Genomic DNA, 22233 nt, shown 5'->3' with positions numbered 1-22233 from the left:
TCGGGTATAGGAAGACTTTCAAAGCTCCCGCACTTTTAAGCAACCAGCGCCCTCTTCTGCTTTCGAAATGAATAACAGATGGAGGTTTATTATTAAAACGAGGAAAGGATGTTGTCTCTTTCTAGACGCCACATGGCCGCCTCATTATTGAAAGCCAAATGACCTTGGAGATTCACTTCACTTCCGTCATAACTACTCAGGTATCACTTCTCAAAGATTGGACCGTTGCTGGAAAATAACCTTTCCGCTTTCTTTCTGCATGCCTTTTCCAGGGTTCATGCTTAGAACAATAACATCAGAAGCTCTTTGCCCTCAGCTTACATGCTGTTCACTGATCTTTGAAGCAATGGAAAACCATATTGGGTTAATAAGAAGTCCTACTGGCGTCTGGAGGCCAAAAATGCAAATAAATACAGGTAGTTAGTCTTTGATGTACGACCACAATTGAAGCCAACATTTCTGTTGTTCATTTGTTGAGTTTTGCCTCATTTTACTTCCTTTCTTGCCTCAGCTATTAAGTGAATCGCTGCAGTTGATAAGTTAGTAACCCCAATTGTTAAAGTGAACCTGACTTCCCCACTGAATTTGCTTGTCAGAAGGTCGCAAATCACATGAACTTGGGGTACAGCACCAGTCATAAATATAAACCTCCAAGGTCCCTTCCAACTCTGTTATATTCTACGTTTCCACCCATTCCTTCTTGTCCAGCCCTTTCATTACATCATCATCCAGCAAGGCTCAACCAAGCCTGGGGCTCAAAAAACAACTTACAAAGTTGCCCTTGCATGGCCTTGTGAGAGTTTGACAACCAATCGGAATACAAGCTCAAACTGAAATCCCAACGAGAGCTTAAAACTCAGGGACTCTCAGCCATTTTCTTCCCTTTTCTGTTCAGGAGCTCCAAGGTAGGTGATTCTATCCCCCGTTAAACCATCTTTGCAAACAGCCTCCGTGTTTCCGACGTCTTTTCCCCCACTTGGACCCAGATGGACATTTCTCCCAACAATTGGTAAGAGCACTGCTGGAACCCTGAAAGGTGTCCCTATCCAGAGATCTGGAGGCCCATTTATAAAACCAAAAGCTGCGTTGATTTGGGATGGGATAGGATAAGATAGTCATAAGTTGGAAAGAGATAGTTAATAGGAACGACAAGAAGGTTAATAGTAATAGTAATTACTATTGGACAGTGGACAGTGTTGAGGGAATTATTTGTTTAGCAGAGTGATGCCTTTCAGGAAAAAAACTGTCTTTGTGTCTAGTTATTCTTGTGTGCAGTGCTCTATAGCGTCGTTTTGAGGGTAGGAGTTGAAGCAGTTTATTTCCGGGATGTGAGGGGTCTGTAGATACTTTCACAGCCCTCTTTTTGACACGTATTTCCATAGATGTCCTCATAATTCCATAGAATTTCCATAGGTGCCCTTAGGAGCTCCCTGGCCCCCTCCAGAGAGCCACACGACCTCCCATCCCCCCAGAAGAGCTTTGCGGCAGAAAAGTTGCTGATCCACTCGGTCTGATTTGGGGGAAGCGCCTGATTTGCAGGAATCGCTTGCAAAGCCGAAACCGAAACTTAAAAAAACAAAAAAACAAAAACAAAAAAAAGGCTGCCTCTGAGGAAGGACGCGAGTCAGTCCGCTTGAGCTTTGCAAAAGCAAGCAAAAACGCACCGGCCCGGCCGAAGTTTTGCTTTCCCGCGGCCGTCTGACTTTTCAAAGCAAGCAACCCGCCGACACGAGCGTCTCCTTCGGCGGTGGGGTATTTTGTGCAGCTGGTCGTAGTTCCTTGCAAAAAGCGGCCGAGCCTCCGGAGGGTTTTGTGTTGTGTGGCCTTAAAGGAGCGGACAATTTCTCCCTCGCCAAGTGGAAAAGACAAGGATGGCGCCAGGGAGGGAGAGAGAGTTGGGGACTCGTTAGTTTTGCGGGTTTTTGTTATTATTGTTGTTTTCCTATTTTGGGCTTTTTTTTAAGGGTGTGAAGTTTTGGGGCGATGTATTAGAACTAGAATGGCTGATGTAAGTTACAAAATGCATCAAAATGAACAGGGTTAGCCGTTCACCTCCCCTCTCACTTCACCACCAGGCCCAGCGCCTCCTGCTTGTCTCCCCCCTTTCCAGCTCCTTTCAAAAGGACCCCTTTGCAAAACCAGAGGGTGGGTCGGCGGACTCAGCCTCTCCCCCCTCCCCCGTTAATACAGGTAGTCCTCCACTTACTACAGTTCGTTTAGTGACCGTTCAAAGCTAACCACAGCACTGAATAAATAGGTACTTGATATCGTTTTTCCACACTTTATGGCCCCATAATTACATGACCAAACTGCAGATGCTTGCCAACTGACTCATATTTACGACGGTTGCAGTGTCCCGGGGTCAGGTGATCCCCTTTACTGACCTTCTGACAAGCAAAGTCAAATTGGGAAGCCAGTTTCACTTAACAATTGGGTTACTAGCTTAACAACTGCAACGATTCGCCTAAGAACTGACAAGAATGGTGGTAAAATGGGACAAAACTCACTTAACAGCTGCCTTGCTTAGCAACAGAAACTTTGACCTCCCTTGTGGTCGTAGGCGTTAAATGAGCTTTGCCCCATGTTGCGATGTCTTTTTTGCCACAGTTGTTAATCACTGCAGTTGGGGGATGCACAATAATTTGAACTATTTAATTCAGAATTATTCCTTTCTTATTTCAAAGTAAAAATATTTCTTTTTTTTTTTTTAAAGGGTTCATGGCCATTGAAATATTCTTCAAATGAAGAAGGCTGAAATAATAATAATTTTAAAAAAACTTTTCCTCAAGATCCAGAGAAAAATGTTGTCAGCAGCCACCTTATGCTTGCTTCTACTTTGGGACAGGCTAGCATGAATTGGAGGGAGGAAGGCAAGAGGGGAAAAGAAAGTTAAATTTCAGCAGTAGGGCGGAAAGTTTTGCATCTCTTGGAGTTGCTGTTTCAAGGTCACCTGGGCATACCAGCTGTACACAATTGGCCACCGGGGTGGGCGATGGGAGGAAGCTAAGGGAGGGGAAGGTTAAACTTAGGGCTTTTGGCATGGAATGCTGAGTTCTGGCTTCACATTACTGCAACGCACTTCCAATAAAACCAGGCCTTTCTCAACAGATGGAGCCAAGGGGGATTTTTATTTAGAGGTTTAAGTGGTGGCAGGTGACACATTTGAGGGGTTTCCTCTTCCTGCAACGGCCTGTGAGAATCACTTTGAGGAAGAAGAGGAAGCAACTGCAGCCCAGGCAACAGTGAGATAAGAAAATTTCCGTGTCCAAAACAGGAATGCAATTCGAGAAAATGTCTCAGGGTTTATCCTTCCTGGTTCACTTTAGGATAAAGGCAAGAAGCGCCTGCAGACTCTGTTTCTGTAACCTTGTAAGAAAAGTAGTTTTAGTATCCGTGACTTTGGTGTCCAAGTCTGATCTATCTGGGATGGCAGGCACCCCTTTGCCTCAGTCTCCCAGTACTTGAGGGGCTATCACAGAGAAGGGAGGGTTGACTTATTCTCCAGAGCAGGACTAAAAAGTAACAGATGGGAACTTGTCAAAGAGAGATCCAACCTAGAATTAAGGAAAAAATTCCAGACAGTGAAAACAACTAGCCAAGTGAAATGTTTGCCTCTCCAAAAGTTGTGGGTGCTCCATTGCTAGAGGTTTTAAAGAAGAAGCCATTTGTCTGGAAAGGTATAGGGTCTTCTGCTTGGGAAGAGGGTTGGACTAGAAGACCTCCAAGGTCCCTTCCAACCCTATTATTCTATGTTCATTTAACAGGCAGAAATAGAAGCAGTTCTGACCTGGGAAACGTGCTCAGGCTCTCTTGGAATCGACCAACATGTCTTCAGTACAAGAAGTGTCCAGTTTCACTGAAGACCTGCTGTGCCCCATTTGTCTCTCCCTCTTTCGGGAGCCCCACATACTGGAGTGCGGCCACAGTTTCTGCGCTCCCTGCCTGGAGCCCTGCATCCCCAAGGGGGAAAGTCAGGGGCTCTGCCCCGAGTGCCGACACCCCTTCACTTTGCACCACGTGAACCGAGCCCTCTCTAGCTTGGCCAAGAAGGCCCGGCTTCTGAAGCTGGACGAAGGGACGCAGCTGAGCAGCACCGGAGGATGGTACTTCTGTGAGGAACACGGGGAGCCTCTCAAGCTCTTCTGCAGGCAAGATAAGGAGTCCGTTTGCGTCATCTGCCGGGACTTGCCTCAGCACCGGGGACACAACTTCCTGCCCATCAAAAACGCGGTTCAGGCCTATCAGGTGAGAACTACACCTTGGAGGAGTAAGAAGGTGGCCTCTGGTTGAACAAGAGTGACTGAGTCAGTCTCTCCTTCTCTCTCCCTCTCTCTCCATCTTCCCTCCCTCCCTCTGTCACTTTTTCTCATCTCTCTCTCTCGATTTATGAAATTTATTTGCCGCCTAGCTCACAGTGGGGCTACTCGAGGCAGCTTATTTTGCAAGTCAAGATAAAATACAACTGGGGTTCATATCATATATGAATCATAATAAGTATCATAATAAACAGGGACACTTGAAACAAAGCTTCTGAAGCCTCCCGAATATTTAGTAAATATAAGCTAGATTTCTACTCTTGACACGCATGGAAGAGCACTAATATTATACTGATTCTGTATCTCACATACAGCCGTGGCCAAAATTGTGGAAACCCTTTGGGAAAATTGTATTTTTATGCCATCACTACCAAACAGGGAGATCTTGGTCTCATCACTTTTCCCAAAAGGTGACCAACAGGACTGAAAATAATTTGAATGGTGCATAATCAACCGATTGATCAACCTAGAGCATTGTTTCTCAACTTTGCCAACTTTAATCTTGCTGACTGGGGAATTGCGGGAGTTGAAGTTCACACATCTTAAAGTTGCTAAGATTGAGAAACGGTGATCTAAACAGTGCCTTAAACTGACCAGTCTGTAATGGCTTAGCTAATGCAACTGAAAGTGTAATTGAAAGTTATGTTTTTCTTTGTAAGTCTGCAGCCTGCTTGGAGGGAAAATTCCTTTCCCAATGATGCTGCTCCTCATATAATGTCCTTAAGCTAATGTATCACTCCCAAACAATTCCCAGAACTAAACCTTCCTCCAATAGAAGTCATCCAACAGATAAACAAATCCAGATGCCAGAAGATGTCAGCAGCAGATAGAAAAACTCTTGCCCTTTGCAGCCACTTAGTGGCTAATAGATCAAATAGTGAATCTTCAGGAAGTGGAAGATGAATTGCCTTTACAGTAGTGGCCAAAATTGTGGAAACCTTTTGGGAAAAGTATATTTTTGAGGTTTGATGGCTAATAAGACCATTTTTTGGCGGGGGGAGTAGTACCATAAAATTATATATCAATGGAAAGATAATTTAAGAATGTAATGCAACAAAGTTTGTTCAATTATCTTTATAGTATGAAATGTCATTGCCAAATAACCAGGAAAAGGAAGCATAATTTGCTTAGGTTGATACCAGGTAGCTTTCCTTCATCTGATTGTAGCCAATGAGGTGAGTGTTTAGAGAGCCAGTCAGGTGTCGTCTTGTCGGAGTGATGAGACCAAGATCTCCCTGATCGGTAGTGATGGCTTAAAAATACACTTTTCCCAAAAGGTTTCCTCAATTTTGGCCACCACTGTATGACGGTTGCAGTGTCCTAGGGGTTTTGTGGATCCCCTTTTGCGACCTCTGACAAGCAAAGTCAATGGGGAAACCACATTCTCTTGTTAGCAACCATGTTATTAACTGAACAACTACAGTGTAGCAAGAAGGGCAGAGGTGGGATTCGACCAGTTCAGGTGTACCAGTAGCTCTGAAGATCAGCTGTCAAAGAACCGTTTGGTCTGACTTGCTCCACAAACCCCCCTGTGCTCTGTTTTTGTCCTTGTGGGCCTCAGGGAAGCCTCCTGGGAGCAAAAACGGGCCTGTTTTTGCTCCCAGGAGGTTTCCCTGAGGTCCAGGAGGCAAAAAACGGGGGGGGGCTTCAAAAGAAAAAAAGAAAGAGGGAGGGAAAAAGGAGAGGAAGGAAGGCCACAAACCTTGCCATTAGGCCAAGTTTGCCAAGTTTTAAGACTTGTGGACTTCAACTCCCAGAATTCCTGAGCTAACATTCTGGGAGTTGAAGTCCACAAGTCTTACAACACAGCAGTCCAGGGCTGGAAGTTACCTGGAGGTCATCTACTCCAACCCCGTGCTCCAGAAAGTGAGTTTCAGTCTTTTGACCTGTCACATGACCACAAAGCCACGCCCACCCAGCCACATAGCCATGCCCTCCAACTAAGCCACACCCACAGAGCCAGTTGTTAAAAAGTGTGAATCCCACCACTGAAGAAAGGTCATAAGATGGAGCAAAATTCACTTAACAACTGTCTTGCTTAGCAACAGAAATGTTGGGCTAAATTGTCATAAATTGAGGGCTACCTGTATTCTGGTTTCCCTTGAAGTCAAAAAAAAAAGATTGTGGGTGGGAGAAATGATTTTATATATATACATATATATATATATATATATATATATCAATCCTCCCACCCACAGTAAACACACACACACACACACACACACACACACACACACACATATACAGGCACATGCACACTTACAACAGTTTTTCTTAGCGACTCTTTTAAGTTAAATGGCACTGAAAAAAATGATTTATGACCATTTTTCACAGTTATGACCATCGCAGCATCCTTTATGGCGGTTGCAGTGTCCCAGGAGTCATATGATCTACTTTTGTGATCTTCTGACAAACAAAGTCAATGGGGAAGCCAGATTCACTTAACAACCGTGTTAAGTTACTAATTTAACAACTGCAGTGATTCACTTAACAGCTGTAGCAAGAAAGGTCGTAAAATGGGACAAAATTTATTTAAAAATTTTTTTTACTTAGTAATAGAAATTTTGGACTCAATTATGGTCATAAATTGGACCCCCTACAGGGTAGAGAGAGAGACAGACACAGAGAGAGAAAGAGAGACAGACTACAAAAATTCCATAAGGAAAAAGAAAAATAATAAATAAATGCAGGGGAACATAAAAGTTAATATGGTGCTAACTAAATCTATCACGGTATAATACACTTTTAACTAACAAATTAAATGTTATTAGGGCTGGTTGGGGGACGACGGTCTGATGGATTTTAAGTGTTGCTGAGCAGAACCTCTGGCTGGAGGTATACAGTTGTCCTGGGATCAGTCAAATGCTGGTGTCCATTTTAAGTGAGATCTGAACTTTCTCTTCCTTTTAGGACCAACTGAAGGCCTCACTGGAGCTTCTTGAGAAAGGTCTCAGGCGGTTGAAAAGGAGCCAGTGCCACCAGCAGGAGAACATTATCGAATTAAAGGTGCAGCTGGGAAGTGGTGGGGGGTGGGGACTTCCTGTTTAATGCTAAACCGAGTGTATCTTCTCTCTCTTCATCCCAGCAACTGTTGCTTCCGATGCTACCATTTGCGGCTCATTCATTTAATATCAGGTGTTTCATAGCCAGCATTTAATCCAGGCTCCTGCAATTCAGCCTAAGGAAAAGAAAAGCTACCTGCTTAGTTTGATTTGCATTCAGATCAACAATAAATAAATAAATATGCTGTAGTGTGGCATTCAAATCACCAAAGTTGTCAGCCATTTTTCAGGATGTTCCATTCTGTTCCCTCTTCCCCTGGGATTCTCCATGTAGTTTTAAACATTTAGGAGCATTGTGGTGCTGTAAGCTACCACAAAAGACACCAAATACCTCTCTGAGCCATCTGCGCCCCTGGGTTTAAGAAGAACAGCACCAAGAAACTTAAAGGAAAGGGATAGACTGGATTCAGCGCAATAATCTCCAAATTGAATTATTTTAAAAACTACATAGAGAAGCATTGATTTTCCATCCAGGTTGGAAGAAAATATACAGGTGAAATTCGAAAAATTAGAATATTGTGCAAAAGTTCATTTATTTCAGTAATGCAACTTAAAAGGTGAACCTAATATATGAGATAGACTCATTACATGCAAAGCAAGATAGGTCAAGCCGCGATTTGTCAAATTGAGATGATTATGGCTTACAGCTCATGAAAACCCCCAATCCACAATCTCAGAAAATTAGAATATTTCTTTAGCCCAGGTAAGACGCTTCTGATGTTTGTTGTTCAGGAGCGGCTAGACAAGAGGAATACGACATTTGAAGCTCATGACCAGGATCCGTCTGTGTGTGGTGGCTCATGATGCATGACTCCAGCCTCAGTCCACTCCTTGTGAAAGTCCCCAACACTTTTGAATGGCCTGACAATCCTCTCCAGGCTGTGATCATCCCTGCTGCTTGTGCACCTTTTTCTTCCACACTTTTCCCTTCCACATAACTTTCTATTAATGTGCTTTGATGCAGCACTTTGGGAACATCCAACTTCTTTTGCAATTGCCTTTTGAGGCTTTCCCTCCTTATGGAGGGTGTCAATGATGGTTTTCTGCACAACTGTCAGGTCAGCTGTCTTTCCCATGATTGTCATTCCTACTGAACCAGACTGAGAGACCATTTAAAGGCTTAGGAATCCTTTGCAGGTGATATGGCTTAATTAGCTGATTAGAGTGGGACACTTGGAGCCTAGAATATTGAACCTTTTCACAATATTCTAATTTTCTGAGATTGTAGATTTGGGGTTTTCATGAGCTGTAAGCCATAATCATCTCAATTATGACAAATCATGGCTTGAACTATCTTGCTTTGCATGTAATGAATCTATCTCATATATTAGGTTCACCTTTTAAGTTGCATTACTGAAATAAATGAACTTTTGCACGATATTCTCATTTTTCGAGTTTCACCTGTATTCTCCCAGTTTCTCCTCTAATACAACTTTGTGTTCTGACCCAGACTTCGTCAAACTTAATAAACCACAAACTGAATTTAAAAATAAAATCTTTTTTAATGCGACACTGGGAATTACTTGAATTCCCAGCCAAAACTAATTAGACACAGTTCCTCCAGGTAAGAGCACATTTTTCAGTGCTGTCAAATGCTGCCAAGAAACAGGAGTCCAATTAAGGTTAACATGAACCAACCCAAAAACCCAGGAAAAAACCGACCAGAGTACAGAGCTTCACGAAGGACTCAGAGATTACTGAACTGCTTTGCTTCCTGCAAAGCTCTTCATCATTGAGGACTGACTTTTATCTCTGATGGGAGGGGCAATCACCTCCCAGCCTTACTCGCCCCTTCTTCTTCAGCTGCTCTCGCCTACCAGCAGCTCTGCACGCACACGCATTGGGAACAGGCTCCCCTGGGTCCTCTGCTTCGCTGCTGCCAGGCTCCGAAGGCAGCACCCCACTCTCAGATGGTCCTGGCCCCATCCCTGCATCGGATGCAGGACCCTCGTCCAAGTCCTCGCCAGGCTCCCTGACTGGTTCCGTTTCATCTTCACTGTCCGATAGCTCTGCGATCTGCACCGGCCGCCAACGAACCACAACACTTTGAGACATGCAAACAATTTTCAAAACATGCAAGAATTTAGCCTTTCGATACATGAAGTGGACTGTAACTTTGTGTGCCGATAGAAGGGAATATTTGTAGCTCAGGGTTGTACGATGGGGTCGGTTGGTGCTTTCTGAACTTGGTTGTTGCAGATGTTTCACTACTCAATTAGGTAACTTCATCCGTTCTGGAAGGGAGTGGAGTTTGCACTCAGTTCTAGCACTGATGATATCACCTAGTTTAGTAATGAAATGTCTACAAGGAAAAAAAAATCAAGCTCAGAACAGCAGGAACCCCACAGAATTCTGTGTGTGTGTACATAAATGGAACTTTGTGTGTATGTATGTACATCTGTGCATACATGTGTGCTGTCACTACATTATAAAAAAGGCAAAAGATTTAAATTGCTGGTGTTGCTTAGGTAATCATCATAGTGGCATTGATTGATTGATTATGGGTTACCTGACAGTGAAATGACTGACATATAAGTTTAATAAATATATAAAATAAATTATATGCCATCAAGTAGTTTTCAACTCCTAGCAAAGCGGAGTTTCTCCATGACGATTTATCCCTAACCTGGTTTTCAGATCTTCTAATGGTGCCCCCATTGTCATAGTAACTATGTCCACCATCTTTACTTTTGTTCTTCCTCATCTTCTCTTTCCATCTTTCCTAATATTAGAGTCTCTTTCAGAAGGTTAGCATCACATGCCCAAAGTAGGATGTTTTGAATCATTAGTGCTTCAAATAAGAAATCAAATGAGTTGATTTGTTTGATGGTCCATTTATTTATTTTTTCATGACTATCCAAGGTATTCTCAAGAGTCTACCCCAAAAACACAACCCCATTGTGACAGGTGATCATTTCTGTTTGACCAAACCGCAATCTTTTGCTACGTCCCATCTATGTTTTCCCAGACCTGCTCCGAATCCTTGTCTAATCATATCTCTGAAGAGTTTGCGAAGATGCACCAGCTGCTGAATGACAGAGAGCGGAGTATAAAGCAGGCCTTAGAAGACCAGAGAGAAAAGAACTTGGCACGGATGGAAACCAAGTTAAAGGAACTGGACTGCAAGATGGCCTCACGTTCAGAAACACTGTATCGTATACAGGCCAGCCTTGAATGCAAAGACCACATCAGTTTCCTTAAGGTAAGGAGGACTGGAGGCTGTGTGGGGGTTTTCTTAGGAAGAAGAAAATTGCTGGGTGCATAGATTGCACCAAACCATTGTCAGAAGAAGAATTTGGGGTTCCAACTCGAGCCAGGGTTGCACAAGAATAAATAAAAATGAGGAAAGAAGAAATACTTATTCCTAAAAGCAAAGCAGTTTGCTTTTAAGAGCAGGCTGCAGAGAAACAGGGTACAGTGGCAAACTTTCATAAGGGGAGTTTGTCTGGGATGTGGAAGTGTTTACGTGCTGAGGGTTGTGTGTGTGTGTTTGTGAACATACAGTTCTGCTGGGAGAGAATTTAATTAACTATTGTGTTTGCAGACCTTATCCTTTGATAAGGCTTATCCTGGATTAGGCCTGGGTAACTTATTTCGGGGTTTGAGGCAGTTTGCTAATTTAATTAAGTTGGAGATTACTGATTCTCAGACCATTGTGGATTCTGTTACTATTTTAAGGGAAGATGGAAACAGTATAAAAAATAAAATATATTTGGATATAAAACTTCTCACCCCATGATTTGTTCTATTAGGGTTTGTCACGACTGACAAAATCACTGTGTTTCTTTGAAATTTTTGTAAGCCACCTGGAATCTCTGAGAGTCAGTTGGGTGGCCAAATCAATTTTCTTTTTTTTCTTTTTCTTTTTTTTTGAAAGGAGATGAGAATTTTTCCCCCCAATTTTTTTTTATTTCAATCTACATATAACAATACATTAACAGAGTGGCATCAATATAATCATACATCTCTCATTGCATTATATTAATATTAATTCATACTTCTTCAATATTTATTTTCAACTTTACTCTCTCCAAATACCTACCACCATATCAATTAAACATACCTAATAATTCCATTATTCAATTTTCTCCTTGTTTTATTTTCTTTTTAAATGAAAAATTCTCATTTGGCAAGCAGTGTGGTTCCAGGTTTCACATCTCAATACGAATATGACCATAGTTACCTATTCATTTTATTTGTTTAATTTCATATTGCATCATCCTAGTCATTATTAAATATTAAGCTTATCTTATCCAATCCCAATTCATGTTCTCATATCTTATTTTACAATATTATATAAAGTTCTCATCACAATTCTATGTTCATTTATTCAATTCCAAATCCTAATATATCTCCTTCCACTTTTCTTAGTATATTCTCATATCTTATGTTACAATGTTATCTAAAATTCTCATCTCCTTTCTATTATCATTTCTCTCTTTTTTTCCTGTCACATTTGTCATTTTATCAATCCTTATCTGTAAATATACAGTAGTTGTCCCCTCTAGTTAATAATTCGAGCTAACCACTTTCTTCCTTCCTTAATATCAATCTCCCTATCTAGTATAAAACACAAATATATATATACAGTATTTTTCTCAGATTCCGCATTATATTTTCTCTATCAATCATCCTGGACATTACAAAATACTATTTTCAATATATACATCCCAACATATTACCTTGTGGAATCCCCTTCCTTTATCCCCTTTTTTTTTTCACCGATTATCTCTCACTCTTTGAACAATGTACCTTCTGTATGTTGTGATAGTATTTCACTGGGATTTTTTTTCTGATAATATACTAGGACATGATCTACTGAGAAGAGAATTTATTGTGCACCATCAAAATGCAGAATGTTTTGGCAGGAAAGTGGGTGATAACCCACGGGAAGAATTATTTTGACTTTTGTCTCATTTTTTTCCTTCCTTCCTTCCTTCCTTCCTTCCTTCCTTCCTTCCTTCCTTCCTTCCTTCTTTCCTTCCTTCCTTCCTTCCTTCCTTCCTTCCTTCCTTCGCTCCCTCCCTCCCTCTGCCTCACAGGAAGCAAAGGAGTTGCTAGAGAGGTAAGTAGTATTTCTCTTTTCTTATACATCAAATTACAGCCAAAGTTAGGGCCAACAAGGTGGTGGTTAAATGTCGCCCCCAATCTTTTTTTGCCACCGTTGTTATGTGAATCACTGCAGTCGTTAAGCAAATCCAGCTTCTTCTATTGACTTTGATTGCTCCAAGCTAGCTTAGAAAGTCGCAAATGGCCACCATGTGACCCCCCCTCCCCAAAATGGCAGCCATCATAAATGCAGACTGCTTGTCAAGCACCTGTATCCTGATCACGACCAATGGCTGTAAATGTGAGGATCGGTTGTAAATCATTCTTTTCAGCGTTGTTGTGCCTTTGGTCTCTCAATGAATAAGTTGATAAATCCAAGACTTATATAATAAATATATGAAAGGAAGAAAAGCATGAACCAACAGGGAGGGCTGACCCTACAGGGTATATTAGCCTCCCTAACTGTAGGCATGACTACTTCTTCCATCTCTCAGAAGCTGCTGGATTTGGCAAAAGGAGTAGGTGAAGCTCCTCCATATACAGTATATGGAAATGAAGGTGGTTCCTTCCATTAGAAAACTCGGCTACAATTATAAAATTGGCTCCTCTTCCTTTTTGGGAACAGAGGCAAAGCAAGGTTGATTGCTCCTACCCGCATCATTTCTAAAATCACAATAAAACTACAAAAAGAAAAAGTAGGGTTTTTCTTGAGTGAGCCTTCACTTATGATGATGATGTGGGCATTTTCTTGGCAACAGCATGACCGCCACTTTCTCCTGGTTTTTGCAGCTTCCCAGGGAAGTATTAATCAGATCTGAACTGTTTTGGAAGTCATCCTCTGTTGGCCTTGTGCTGTTCTCTGCTGTGATTATTAAACAAATGCGTGGGTGCTTCTAATGAAACCTGATTTATGGAGCAGGAGACAGTCCCAGGTGTAACTGTCTTCCAATTCTAAATCCTCCCACTTCCCCCCAGTATTTTCCATGCTTTTTTCCCATTAGTGCACAAAATCCATTAAAGAGGCAATAATAATAATAATAATAACTAATAATAATAATAGTAATTGTTACGTCTCCTCTTGGAGATTCAAACGAACAAACACAAAGCAGCCGTTTCACAATCAAATCAAACTGTAGAAAATAACAAGATAACGGCTGGCAAAAACTGTTAGGACTTCCCTTCAAAATTCAAACAAACAGAGATCTCTTTGCAGTAACGTCCTCATTCAAAATAGACATTTTGTTTCTGGCAAAAGGCACCAGCTCAGCTGTGTCCTTTTATACCCATTAAGGCAACGTGCTAATTAACTGGCTTGCCCTTCAGATTAACGTTCCCTGGTTCTGACGTCAATCCACGATCTAACAGTCATCAGATTTAAAGTTTCTTAACAGTACCAATCCTTCCAATCACAACACTATCCCCCACTGCAGGGCCCTTCCCCCGAGTCTGATGTTTAACTTGACGATGTTTCATTGACAACCCCACTCTGTCTTCCACAGCCAATGGAGGCGTCGCTCGTTCCAATTGTCTCAGGTGGTCTACACATTGGAGACTTGGAAAAGAAATACCGTTCTGCGACGAAGCCACCAACGGATTGTGCAAACGCAACCAGGACATTCCGTGCACCAAAGGTAGATGAAGGTTCGAGGTGATATAAAAACTTATCGCCTCCTCATGATCCCCAATGATCATACGCACTGGCTGGGTGGCGAAACGAATGGGCCCAGAAAATTTCTCCGGCATGGATACTGGGCTTTTCCTCACAGGAGGGGCAGGGGGAACAGCAGCAGGGCTTGGTAAGCTGGAAACATAATTCAGCAATTGTGTTACCTGATTCTGAAGCGTCACATTGCTTTGCAGGAGCTGATTTATTTGCTGTTGCTGCACATCTACCAAACGCTGCAGTTGATTTAAATCCATCTTGCTTGAAAGATGGTTTGTTCAGGCCAGAAACAATAATGTTATGTCTCCTCTTGGAGATTCAAATGAACAAACACAAAGCAGCCGTTTCACAAACAAATCAAACTGTAGAAAATAACAAGATAACGGCTGGCAAAAACTGTTAGGACTTCCCTTCAAAATTCAAACAAACAGAGATCTCTTTGCAGTAACGTCCTCATTCAAAATAGACATTTTGTTTCTGGCAAAAGGCACCAGCTCAGCTGTGTCCTTTTATACCCATTAAGGCAATGTGCTAATTAACTGGCTTGCCCTTCAGATTAACGTTCTCTGGTTCTGACGTCAATCCACGATCTAACAGTCATCAGATTCAAAGTTTCTTAACAGTACCAATCCTTCCAATCACAACAAGTAATAATAATAAATGCAGCATCATTCTTTTTTTTATTAGAAGTGCTCAGATATCTTTTTATAGAAGTATATCTGTAGATGTGATTATTCCTCTAGGTTTGGTAGAATTGGGGCAGCTTATTCTAAAATGGCTGATCCTTGGGATGCTCTTCTCCTACAGGCTCAATAAGGAACAAGGAGCTCGGGGGGGCACTGAACTAGATGCTGAACTGGCAGGAGAAGATGGGGAGAGTGCCAGCAGTGAAGACGCAGGTGAGTATGAGAAGGAAGTAGAAGAAGAGAAGGAGGAGGAAGATGGAGTGGTGGCTGTCGACTTGAACCTGGGAGAGTTTAAAGGACCTCTGCAATTCTACGCCTGGAAGGAGCTCCTGAATGCAATACATCCAGGTGAGTTGAGGTTTTTAGACCAAATGTATTGGTTATTGGTTTATTACTTTTATATCGTATTTTTTGAGGAAGTTCAAGGCTATGTACTCCACAGCAATAATCCTGTAATGTGATGATAATGATGGTGGTGTTATCCATTCAGTCCTGTCCAACTCTTGGCGATTCTATGGGCCAGGTCTCTCCACATCTTCCAGTCTCACCCTACTTTTTGGAGTTCTTCCATGCTCTGACTGGTGTCAGCTTTGATGGTGTCGAGCCACTGTGTTCTTTTATGGCCTGGTTTCCATTTACCATGAACTCTTCCAAATATAATTGCTTAACTGCTCTAATGACCCTATTATCTATAATTACACCGTAATGTAGTTTGGGCTAAAAGAGAGAAAGGAAGCTTTCAGATACGTTGAGGACGGCAGAAGCTTTATTAACAGCTGGCTAATACTGCATTCATTTGTGTCTGGGTTTTTTATTGGATTAGTTTATACTCCTGCAATCGCCCGCTGTACAAGTCCACTCTTGTTCATTCTGAATTCTTTCCATCTTCCCTCTCCAGTCCCTGCAAGCATCACTTTGGAATCCTACTCAGCTTATCCCAGCTTGGTCTTCGTGGAAGAAAACACCGGGATCAAGTTCAGCCGCCAGCGACGAAGCGTGGGCAGCTTCACCTCCACCCCCATCCCCAACCTGTATACCCCGTATGCGGTGGGACAGAAGGGCAATAGCACTGGGCGCTTCTACTGGGAGATCCAAGTCGGGGACAGTCCCGATTGGATAGTGGGGATGGCCCAAAAGTTTGAGAAGCGTAAAAATTGGCTGAATTTTTTGCCCAAGGAAGGGGTGTGGGCTATTAGGCTGAAGGCGGGAAACTACCAAGCTCTGAGTGATCCCCGTACGCCCCTCACGGTCTGCGGGAAGATGGAAAAAGTGGGGGTCTACCTGGACTTTGAAGGGGGGCAGCTCTCTTTTTACAACAGCAGCAGCATGTCCCACCTCTACACCTTCCAAGCGTGCTTCCATGCTGCCCCTTCCAAGCCTGCTTCCATACTGCCCATTCTCAGCACGCGAAGCAACTACCCCATCTTGGTGTGTGGTCTGCAGCTTTGAGAGCTTAGCTCCGAGTGTAGCCTTGCAAAGAACAGCCTGGTGAAAGTTTAAAACGTCGAGGTGCGTTAGGATGGCTGTTTTTAAGAGAGAGTCCATTCTATTCCCTCTTTGCAAGTGATCGCTTGGAAATTCGAAACCTGGTCTGGCCTGACTCTTGTGGCCCATGATGGTGGTTCTAGGTGCAGAGAGCGCTGTAAGTGTAGCTTTCAACATGACCTGCTATTTCCCACATGTTTAATTTCCTCGACCCGTTGACTGTAGTGAGGATAGAGATTGCCTATGTCTACCTGTGGTGCAAGATTTTACCTGCTTTTAGTGCGTTCCACTACAGGCAAAAACAGTGAAGGCAAGCCGTACTTCCTGCCCTATCTTTCTCGACTTTCCTATTACCTATTCCTTTAGCATATTATAGCTTTGTTGTTTGAATCTCATGGTTTATATTGATTGCCTTTATTTAGTATCCTATTATGATTTGTGTTGATTGCTTATTTTGTATGTTATGACGGTCAACTCAGTGTTGTATGTTATGATGATTGTATTTCATGATTATAATCATGATTTATCACTTACTGCTTGCACATACATTGAGAGCTTATGCAACGGAGACAAATTCCTTGTGTCAATAAAGAATTCCATTCCATTCTTAATAAACAATGCTTAATAAAGACTTAAGAGTTGGACTTTTAAGGAACCAGGATAGAAAGCATATTGACTCTTTTGAACTTGGGGAAGAGTCCTGCCTGTACAAAGATATAGATCATCAAACAAAGCAATCCAGTGTTCTCACTCAAAACAGTGGCCAGGATTGGGTTACATTATAATTTGGATACATTATGCAAAGACCCAGATTGCTTGAGAGGTCCATAGTCCTTTCAAAGGTGGAAGAAAAAAAAATGATATCCAGCTGCAAATTGGATGGACCTGATTACAGTGACAATGGAAATATCATTGGAACGTGCATAAGCGCACCAACGTGCCTACCGTCCCTGTCCTATTGTTTCTTTTATTTTTATTTTATTTTTCTTATATGTACCCATTTCATGTATTCATAACTATGTATACACTTATACTTATTATCTTGTAAACAATTGACAAATAAAATAAAATAAATAAATACCAGATCAATCTGAGGAAGATCTATTTATATGGGTGCTGAGAGTTGACACCAATTTGATATCACATAATGACAGCAGCAAACGGTTGGATCAGAGACCAGAATGGAAAGGAACATTAAAAAAGACGTATATACCACATGCCAAGAAATTGTGAAGCCTCATTTTTTTTTCTGAATTCTTGATCTTGTATACTCTGTTTGGGAGAGGTATATTTTGCTTTACCAGGGTGTTCTGTATAGCTGTGATAGCTGTATAGGAGCTGCAAACATCACAGATAACATTTCAGAATAATCTCCCATAGAATGATGCAAAAGACAAGAGAGGTTGTTGCAAATTATAATCTGAGAGGGAGCTGTTAGTAGGAAAGGAGACTAGGATGAACTCTAATACTCAGATGCATCAAACCTGAAGTCAAGATGTTTGTTATTTGCACAAGGCTAGCATTCTTTTTTGAAAACTATTCGCTCCAGCTAGATGAACGGCCAGGCATGACAAAGAGTAGTGATGAGTGGCAAGAGTGATGTCGCATTGGCCACACCTACCCAGTCACATGACCACCCAATTACACCCATCCACCCAGCCAGTCATTAGGCCAGAGAACCAGTTTTATTTGAATCCCACCACGGCCCTCACCTGCTTCCTGGTTATGTGACCCAGAATAGCCTATACAATAAGATGTTGCTTGTCCTTCAAAACAAAGCCAGCCATCCTAAGCATCTAATGCTCTTGTGGAAGTAAAGCAGTTTTTTTTAAAGGTACTATAAAATAGAAAAAAGTAAACCAAGATTGTGAGAAAATAATTGGTCTTACCAAAAGATGCAATAACCCAACTGTGATGAAACTATTAAACTGTATTTATTTCTTCAAACTAAATAAGCAAGTGAGAACATCTATCAATAAATCAAACTACAATGGTTTTTTTTTTTACTATTTCATTACACATAAAACATACAGGTAGTGCTCGATTTACGACCACAAGTCAGCCCAAAATCTATGTGGCTAAGTGAAGCATCCATTAAGTGAGTTTTGACCCATGTTATGACCTTTCTTGCCACAGTTGTTAAGTGAATCACTGCAGCTGATAAATTAGCAACATCGTTCTGAGAATCTGGCTTCCCCATTCACCTTGCTTGTCAGAAGGTCACAAAAGCTAATCGCATGACACACAAACCCCGCCCCCAGGACAATGCAACGTCACAAATATGAACCAGTTGCAAAGCATCCAAATTTTGATCCTATGACCAAAGGGATGTTGAAATGGTTGTAAGTATGAAAAGCGGTCATAAAGTCACTTTTTCAAAGAAACTGGAAAACATACAAGTAGTCCTCCGGTTACAACAGTTAGCGACTGTTTGAAGTTACAACAGCACTGGAAAAAAGTGACTTATGACCATTTTTCACATTTATGACCGTTGCTGCATTCCCAGGGTCACGTGATTTACATTTGGATGCCCGACAACTGACTGACATTTAGGATGGTTGCTGTGATCTGGAATCTTGTGCAAAGACAATGAGGACACCAGATTCACTTATAACGACATGGGAACTATTTTAACAACTGCAGGGATTTCACTTTAACAAATGTGGCAAGAAAGGTCGTAAAATGGGACAAAACTCACTGCAGAAATTTCTCACTTAGCAGCATAAATTTTGGGCTCAGTTCAGAGGTTGTATTCAGCAGGTTCTGACCGATTCTGGAGAGCCGGTAGCGGAAATTTTGAGTAGTTCGGAGAAGCGGCAAATCCCACCTCTGACTGGCCCCGTCTCCATCTATTCTCTGCCTCCCGAGTCCCAGCTGATTGGCTGGCTCTTCTTTTGTTGCCCTGCGTAGGAAAACGGAGCTGGAAAGCAGGTTAGTGGGGTGGGGAGGAAACGAGATTTTGCAGTACCCTTCCCCCGGGAGTGGGGAGGGAATGGAAGTTTTACAGTATCCTTCCCCTGCCCACCAAGCCACGCCCACAGAACCAGTCACAAAAATTTTGAATCTCACCACAGGCTCAATTGTGATCATAAATTGAGGATAATAGCCAAATATAACTACAGTGATCCAATTTTGGGGTTATAATTGCCAGGGCTGCCCTGTTCCTCCAAGATACTGGATTCATATGAACTTGCTTTCTTCTTCAGGGCTGACCGTTCTTAGCTGAGGGTCAGCAGCAGCTTCCCTGTTTGCAGGTAAAATGGCTCTCATCTCCTTTTCGATGGCCACAGCCCTGGCTTCCAACCTTCTCTCAAACTCAGCTTTCTTCTGCAAGACCAGCTCCTTCACGGCGTTCCGCGCTGCGTCGCAGCCTTCAGCCAAGGTGGCTCGTTCGGCAGCTAAACTCGGCTCCTCAGCTTCCATGGCCAGCAGGTGCCCTAAGTGGCTCACCCGCTCCATCAGGTACTTCTCCGACACCAGAGTATAAGTCTCTGAAATCATGGCCACCAGCTGAGCCACACTGGAGGCATTGAAAATATGTCCATAAACCAGGTCAGCCACGAAAGCTTTGGACGAGTAGCTGGAGACCTTTTGGGCCCCATCCACGGTGTCGGCAAATTCTTTGACGCTCCACACCAGGCAGGTCTCGATTAAGTTGGAGATCATTTGGAAAAACCTCACCATCTTTTCCCACTGCTCCTTTACCCGGCTGAGGGCCTCTAGGCCCTTTATAAGCATTTTCCTGGCCGTGTCAAAGTCCACTTCCTTAACCTGGTACCCTCTCATAGCGCAAAGGGTCTCGGTCAGTTCTTCATTCTGCTTCTTGAAATTTTCAAAGCTTCTTTGATACTCCTCTCTGGTGGCCTTCAAGGCCTCTCGGCTCTGCTGGGCTTTAAGGCGGGCGTTTTCCACTCCCGGGTTTCTCACTTCCCCCATCTTGGACACGTTGGGGGGTTTGGGCGAAAAAGCCGGAGACCGAGTGTACATTTTACTGTAGGAGTCGAATTCGGAAGCCTTCTTATGGAGCTGGTGTATTCCATCCAGCAAACTCTTCCCCACTTTCCCGATGCTACCCACGGATACGGCCATTTGCTCCAGCTGCTGACAAATATCCAAGGCAGCTTGGCAAATCTCCTGGGCCTTGGTTTTGGGGTCACACTCGTCCTCTTTTGCAATAGAGTCTCTCAGCCTTTGTAAATTCTTCTTCACCCACTCTGTTTTGATCTCCCCGCTCTTTTCATCGAGAATCAAGGAGGTCTTAAGGCCTCCATGGTCATCTAAGAGGTTCCTCAAGCTAGTAGCAAAGGTCAAAAGCTCAGCTGACTTCGAACATATGACGCTGGCTGAGATGAAAGGAATCATCCTCGTCAGTCCTTCGCCTCCACCCATCTCAGCTACTTCTCCGAGTATCTTCTGCTTCCCTGCTAGCATCCGGCTAAACTCAACCGAAAAAGTCCCCAGAGTTTGGGTGAGAGTCATGACCAGCTCCATTCCGACCGCATCCCATCCTATAGGGATGGAGTCCATGGCTTCTTTATACTGTTGAAAAGACTCTTCCACTTGCTCCTTCATCTGATGATGGTACCATTCGGCCATCTCCTTGGCTTCCTTGGCGGACTTTTCTCGGATCTTGGCTTGTTCCAGAGCGATCTGCACTTCCTTCAGCTCTTTCTCATAGCCCCGCTTGGCATTGAGACAGGCCTCCAGGAGTTCTTGGATGAGGTGGATCACATCTGTGAATTTGGACCTGACCGCCTTAGCCAACTCACCGCATTTCTCCGTCACTGCCTGGAGGTTTTTGAGCTGATTGGGAAGCAAAGCCGTGACAACCTCCGTCTCCTGGATGAGAGTCCGTATGATTGTTTTCATCTGTTCGGGGATGCTGCTGGCTAGCAGTCTAATCTGATCCATGTTGACGTGGGCTTCGTTGAAGGCGGTCCAGCCTCGATTGCTGACTTGGCACAAGGAGGCCTTGAAGGATTCCGGATATTTGAGGTGCCGGAAGCCTCCCTCGGGAGGTAACATGTTGATGGAGAAATCCCCCTGTCCTGTTGAGATGAAGATCAGCTCCCCTAGGATAGCGATGGAAATGGGCGCTGGCATGAGAAACTCCTCCCAGTTGGCGTAAGGCTTCATGAGAAGTTCCGTCTCTCTCCGTACATCTTGCCCTCTGCTAAGGGTCTCTATGGCTTGGACCACCGCCTGGGACTCTCCTGCTGATGCCATAGTGGATAGCCTGCAAAGGAAAATGGGCATCGCTCTTAACAAAGGTGTTTATAGGTAGTCCTCAGCCTACCATCGCTCACTTAACAACTAATCTAGGTTATGACGGACATCCTGCAGAGCCAGGGGTGGGATTCAAAACTGCCAGCAACTGGTTCGCTGCCCAGTTGCTGGGTGGGCATGGCCATGGTGGGTGTGGCCTACCTGAACTTCCTGTTTCCAGCTTCCGGAGGGCCTCCAGGGCCTGGGTGAGGCCGTTTTCACTCACCCAAGGGTCTGGAGGCTTCCCCGGGCCTATGGGAGGGCGAAAACAGCCTCCCCTGGGCTCTGGAGGCCCTCCGGAAGCCGGAAACAGGCCCATTTCTGGACTTCAAGAAGGCTAATTTTCCCCCTCCCAGAGCCTCCATGCATATCCTGTACTTACTTCCACAGAAAATGGGCCGCAAGGAGACTCCTGGGTGGGGAGGGGTAGACCGGGCCAGCCGGTCAGTTGAAATACCGGTTTGGCAATCCCGATATAACTTTAACATCCGGTTTGCCCAAACCAGTCCGAACCGGTAGAATCCCACTCCCTGCCCAGTGCTACTTACAACCTGTTGTTAGTTACAAGAGCTGCACATTCACACACACACACTCACAAACCACAATCATACAATTGGGCACTTGGCAAGCAACCTTTATGGTGGTTTGCAGCTTCCCACAGTCACATGACCACAATTTGTGACTTTTTTTCCCCTGGTTTCCAGTGT

The 22233-nt window shown here is 43.4% G+C and overlaps 2 protein-coding genes across 3 annotated transcripts; one reads left to right on the top strand and one right to left on the bottom strand.

Annotated features, from left to right (window-relative positions):
* The first annotated feature begins 889 nt into the window (after positions 1-889).
* On the top strand, positions 890-17350 carry LOC113449356 (zinc-binding protein A33-like). Of its 2 annotated transcripts, none has more exons than XM_026720426.2 (7): positions 890-1009; positions 3765-4245; positions 7227-7322; positions 10347-10580; positions 12421-12443; positions 14898-15124; positions 15675-17350. In XM_026720426.2, the coding sequence occupies exons 2-7, from the start codon at positions 3826-3828 to the stop codon at positions 16223-16225; spliced, it is 1551 nt and encodes a 516-aa protein (XP_026576211.1). In that variant the 5' UTR covers positions 890-1009; positions 3765-3825; the 3' UTR covers positions 16226-17350. The 2 variants fall into 2 exon arrangements, with proteins under 2 accessions (XP_026576211.1, XP_087779492.1); XM_087923366.1 differs by lacking the exon at positions 890-1009 and adding an exon at positions 3031-3242.
* A 2091-nt stretch (positions 17351-19441) lies between these two features.
* LOC113449358 (uncharacterized) lies at positions 19442-21487 on the bottom strand. The gene has a single exon (XM_026720428.2). It carries the CDS (start codon positions 21485-21487, stop codon positions 19442-19444), a length of 2046 nt encoding a protein of 681 aa, XP_026576213.2.
* Between the last annotated feature and the right edge of the window lie 746 nt (positions 21488-22233).

Source organism: Pseudonaja textilis, chromosome 2, assembly GCF_049901715.1.
Source record: "Pseudonaja textilis isolate UNSWEBS1 chromosome 2, rPseTex1.2, whole genome shotgun sequence".
Classification (NCBI taxonomy): domain Eukaryota; kingdom Metazoa; phylum Chordata; class Lepidosauria; order Squamata; family Elapidae; genus Pseudonaja; species Pseudonaja textilis.
The sequence above is the reverse complement of the archived record's forward strand: the minus strand, read 5'-3'. Positions and strand labels throughout refer to the sequence as shown.

What these genes read in the sequence shown, in the direction of transcription:
- LOC113449358 (XM_026720428.2), bottom strand. Translation starts at nt 21,487, where the DNA reads ATGGCATCAGCAGGAGAGTCCCAGGCGGTGGTCCAAGCCATAGAGACC.
- LOC113449356 (XM_026720426.2), top strand. Translation starts at nt 3,826, where the DNA reads ATGTCTTCAGTACAAGAAGTGTCCAGTTTCACTGAAGACCTGCTGTGC. An exon ending in ACGCGGTTCAGGCCTATCAG is followed by an intron (nt 4,246 to 7,226) that starts GTGAGAACTACA and finishes TCTTCCTTTTAG; the next exon opens with GACCAACTGAAGGCCTCACT. An exon ending in AGAACATTATCGAATTAAAG is followed by an intron (nt 7,323 to 10,346) that starts GTGCAGCTGGGA and finishes ATGTTTTCCCAG; the next exon opens with ACCTGCTCCGAATCCTTGTC.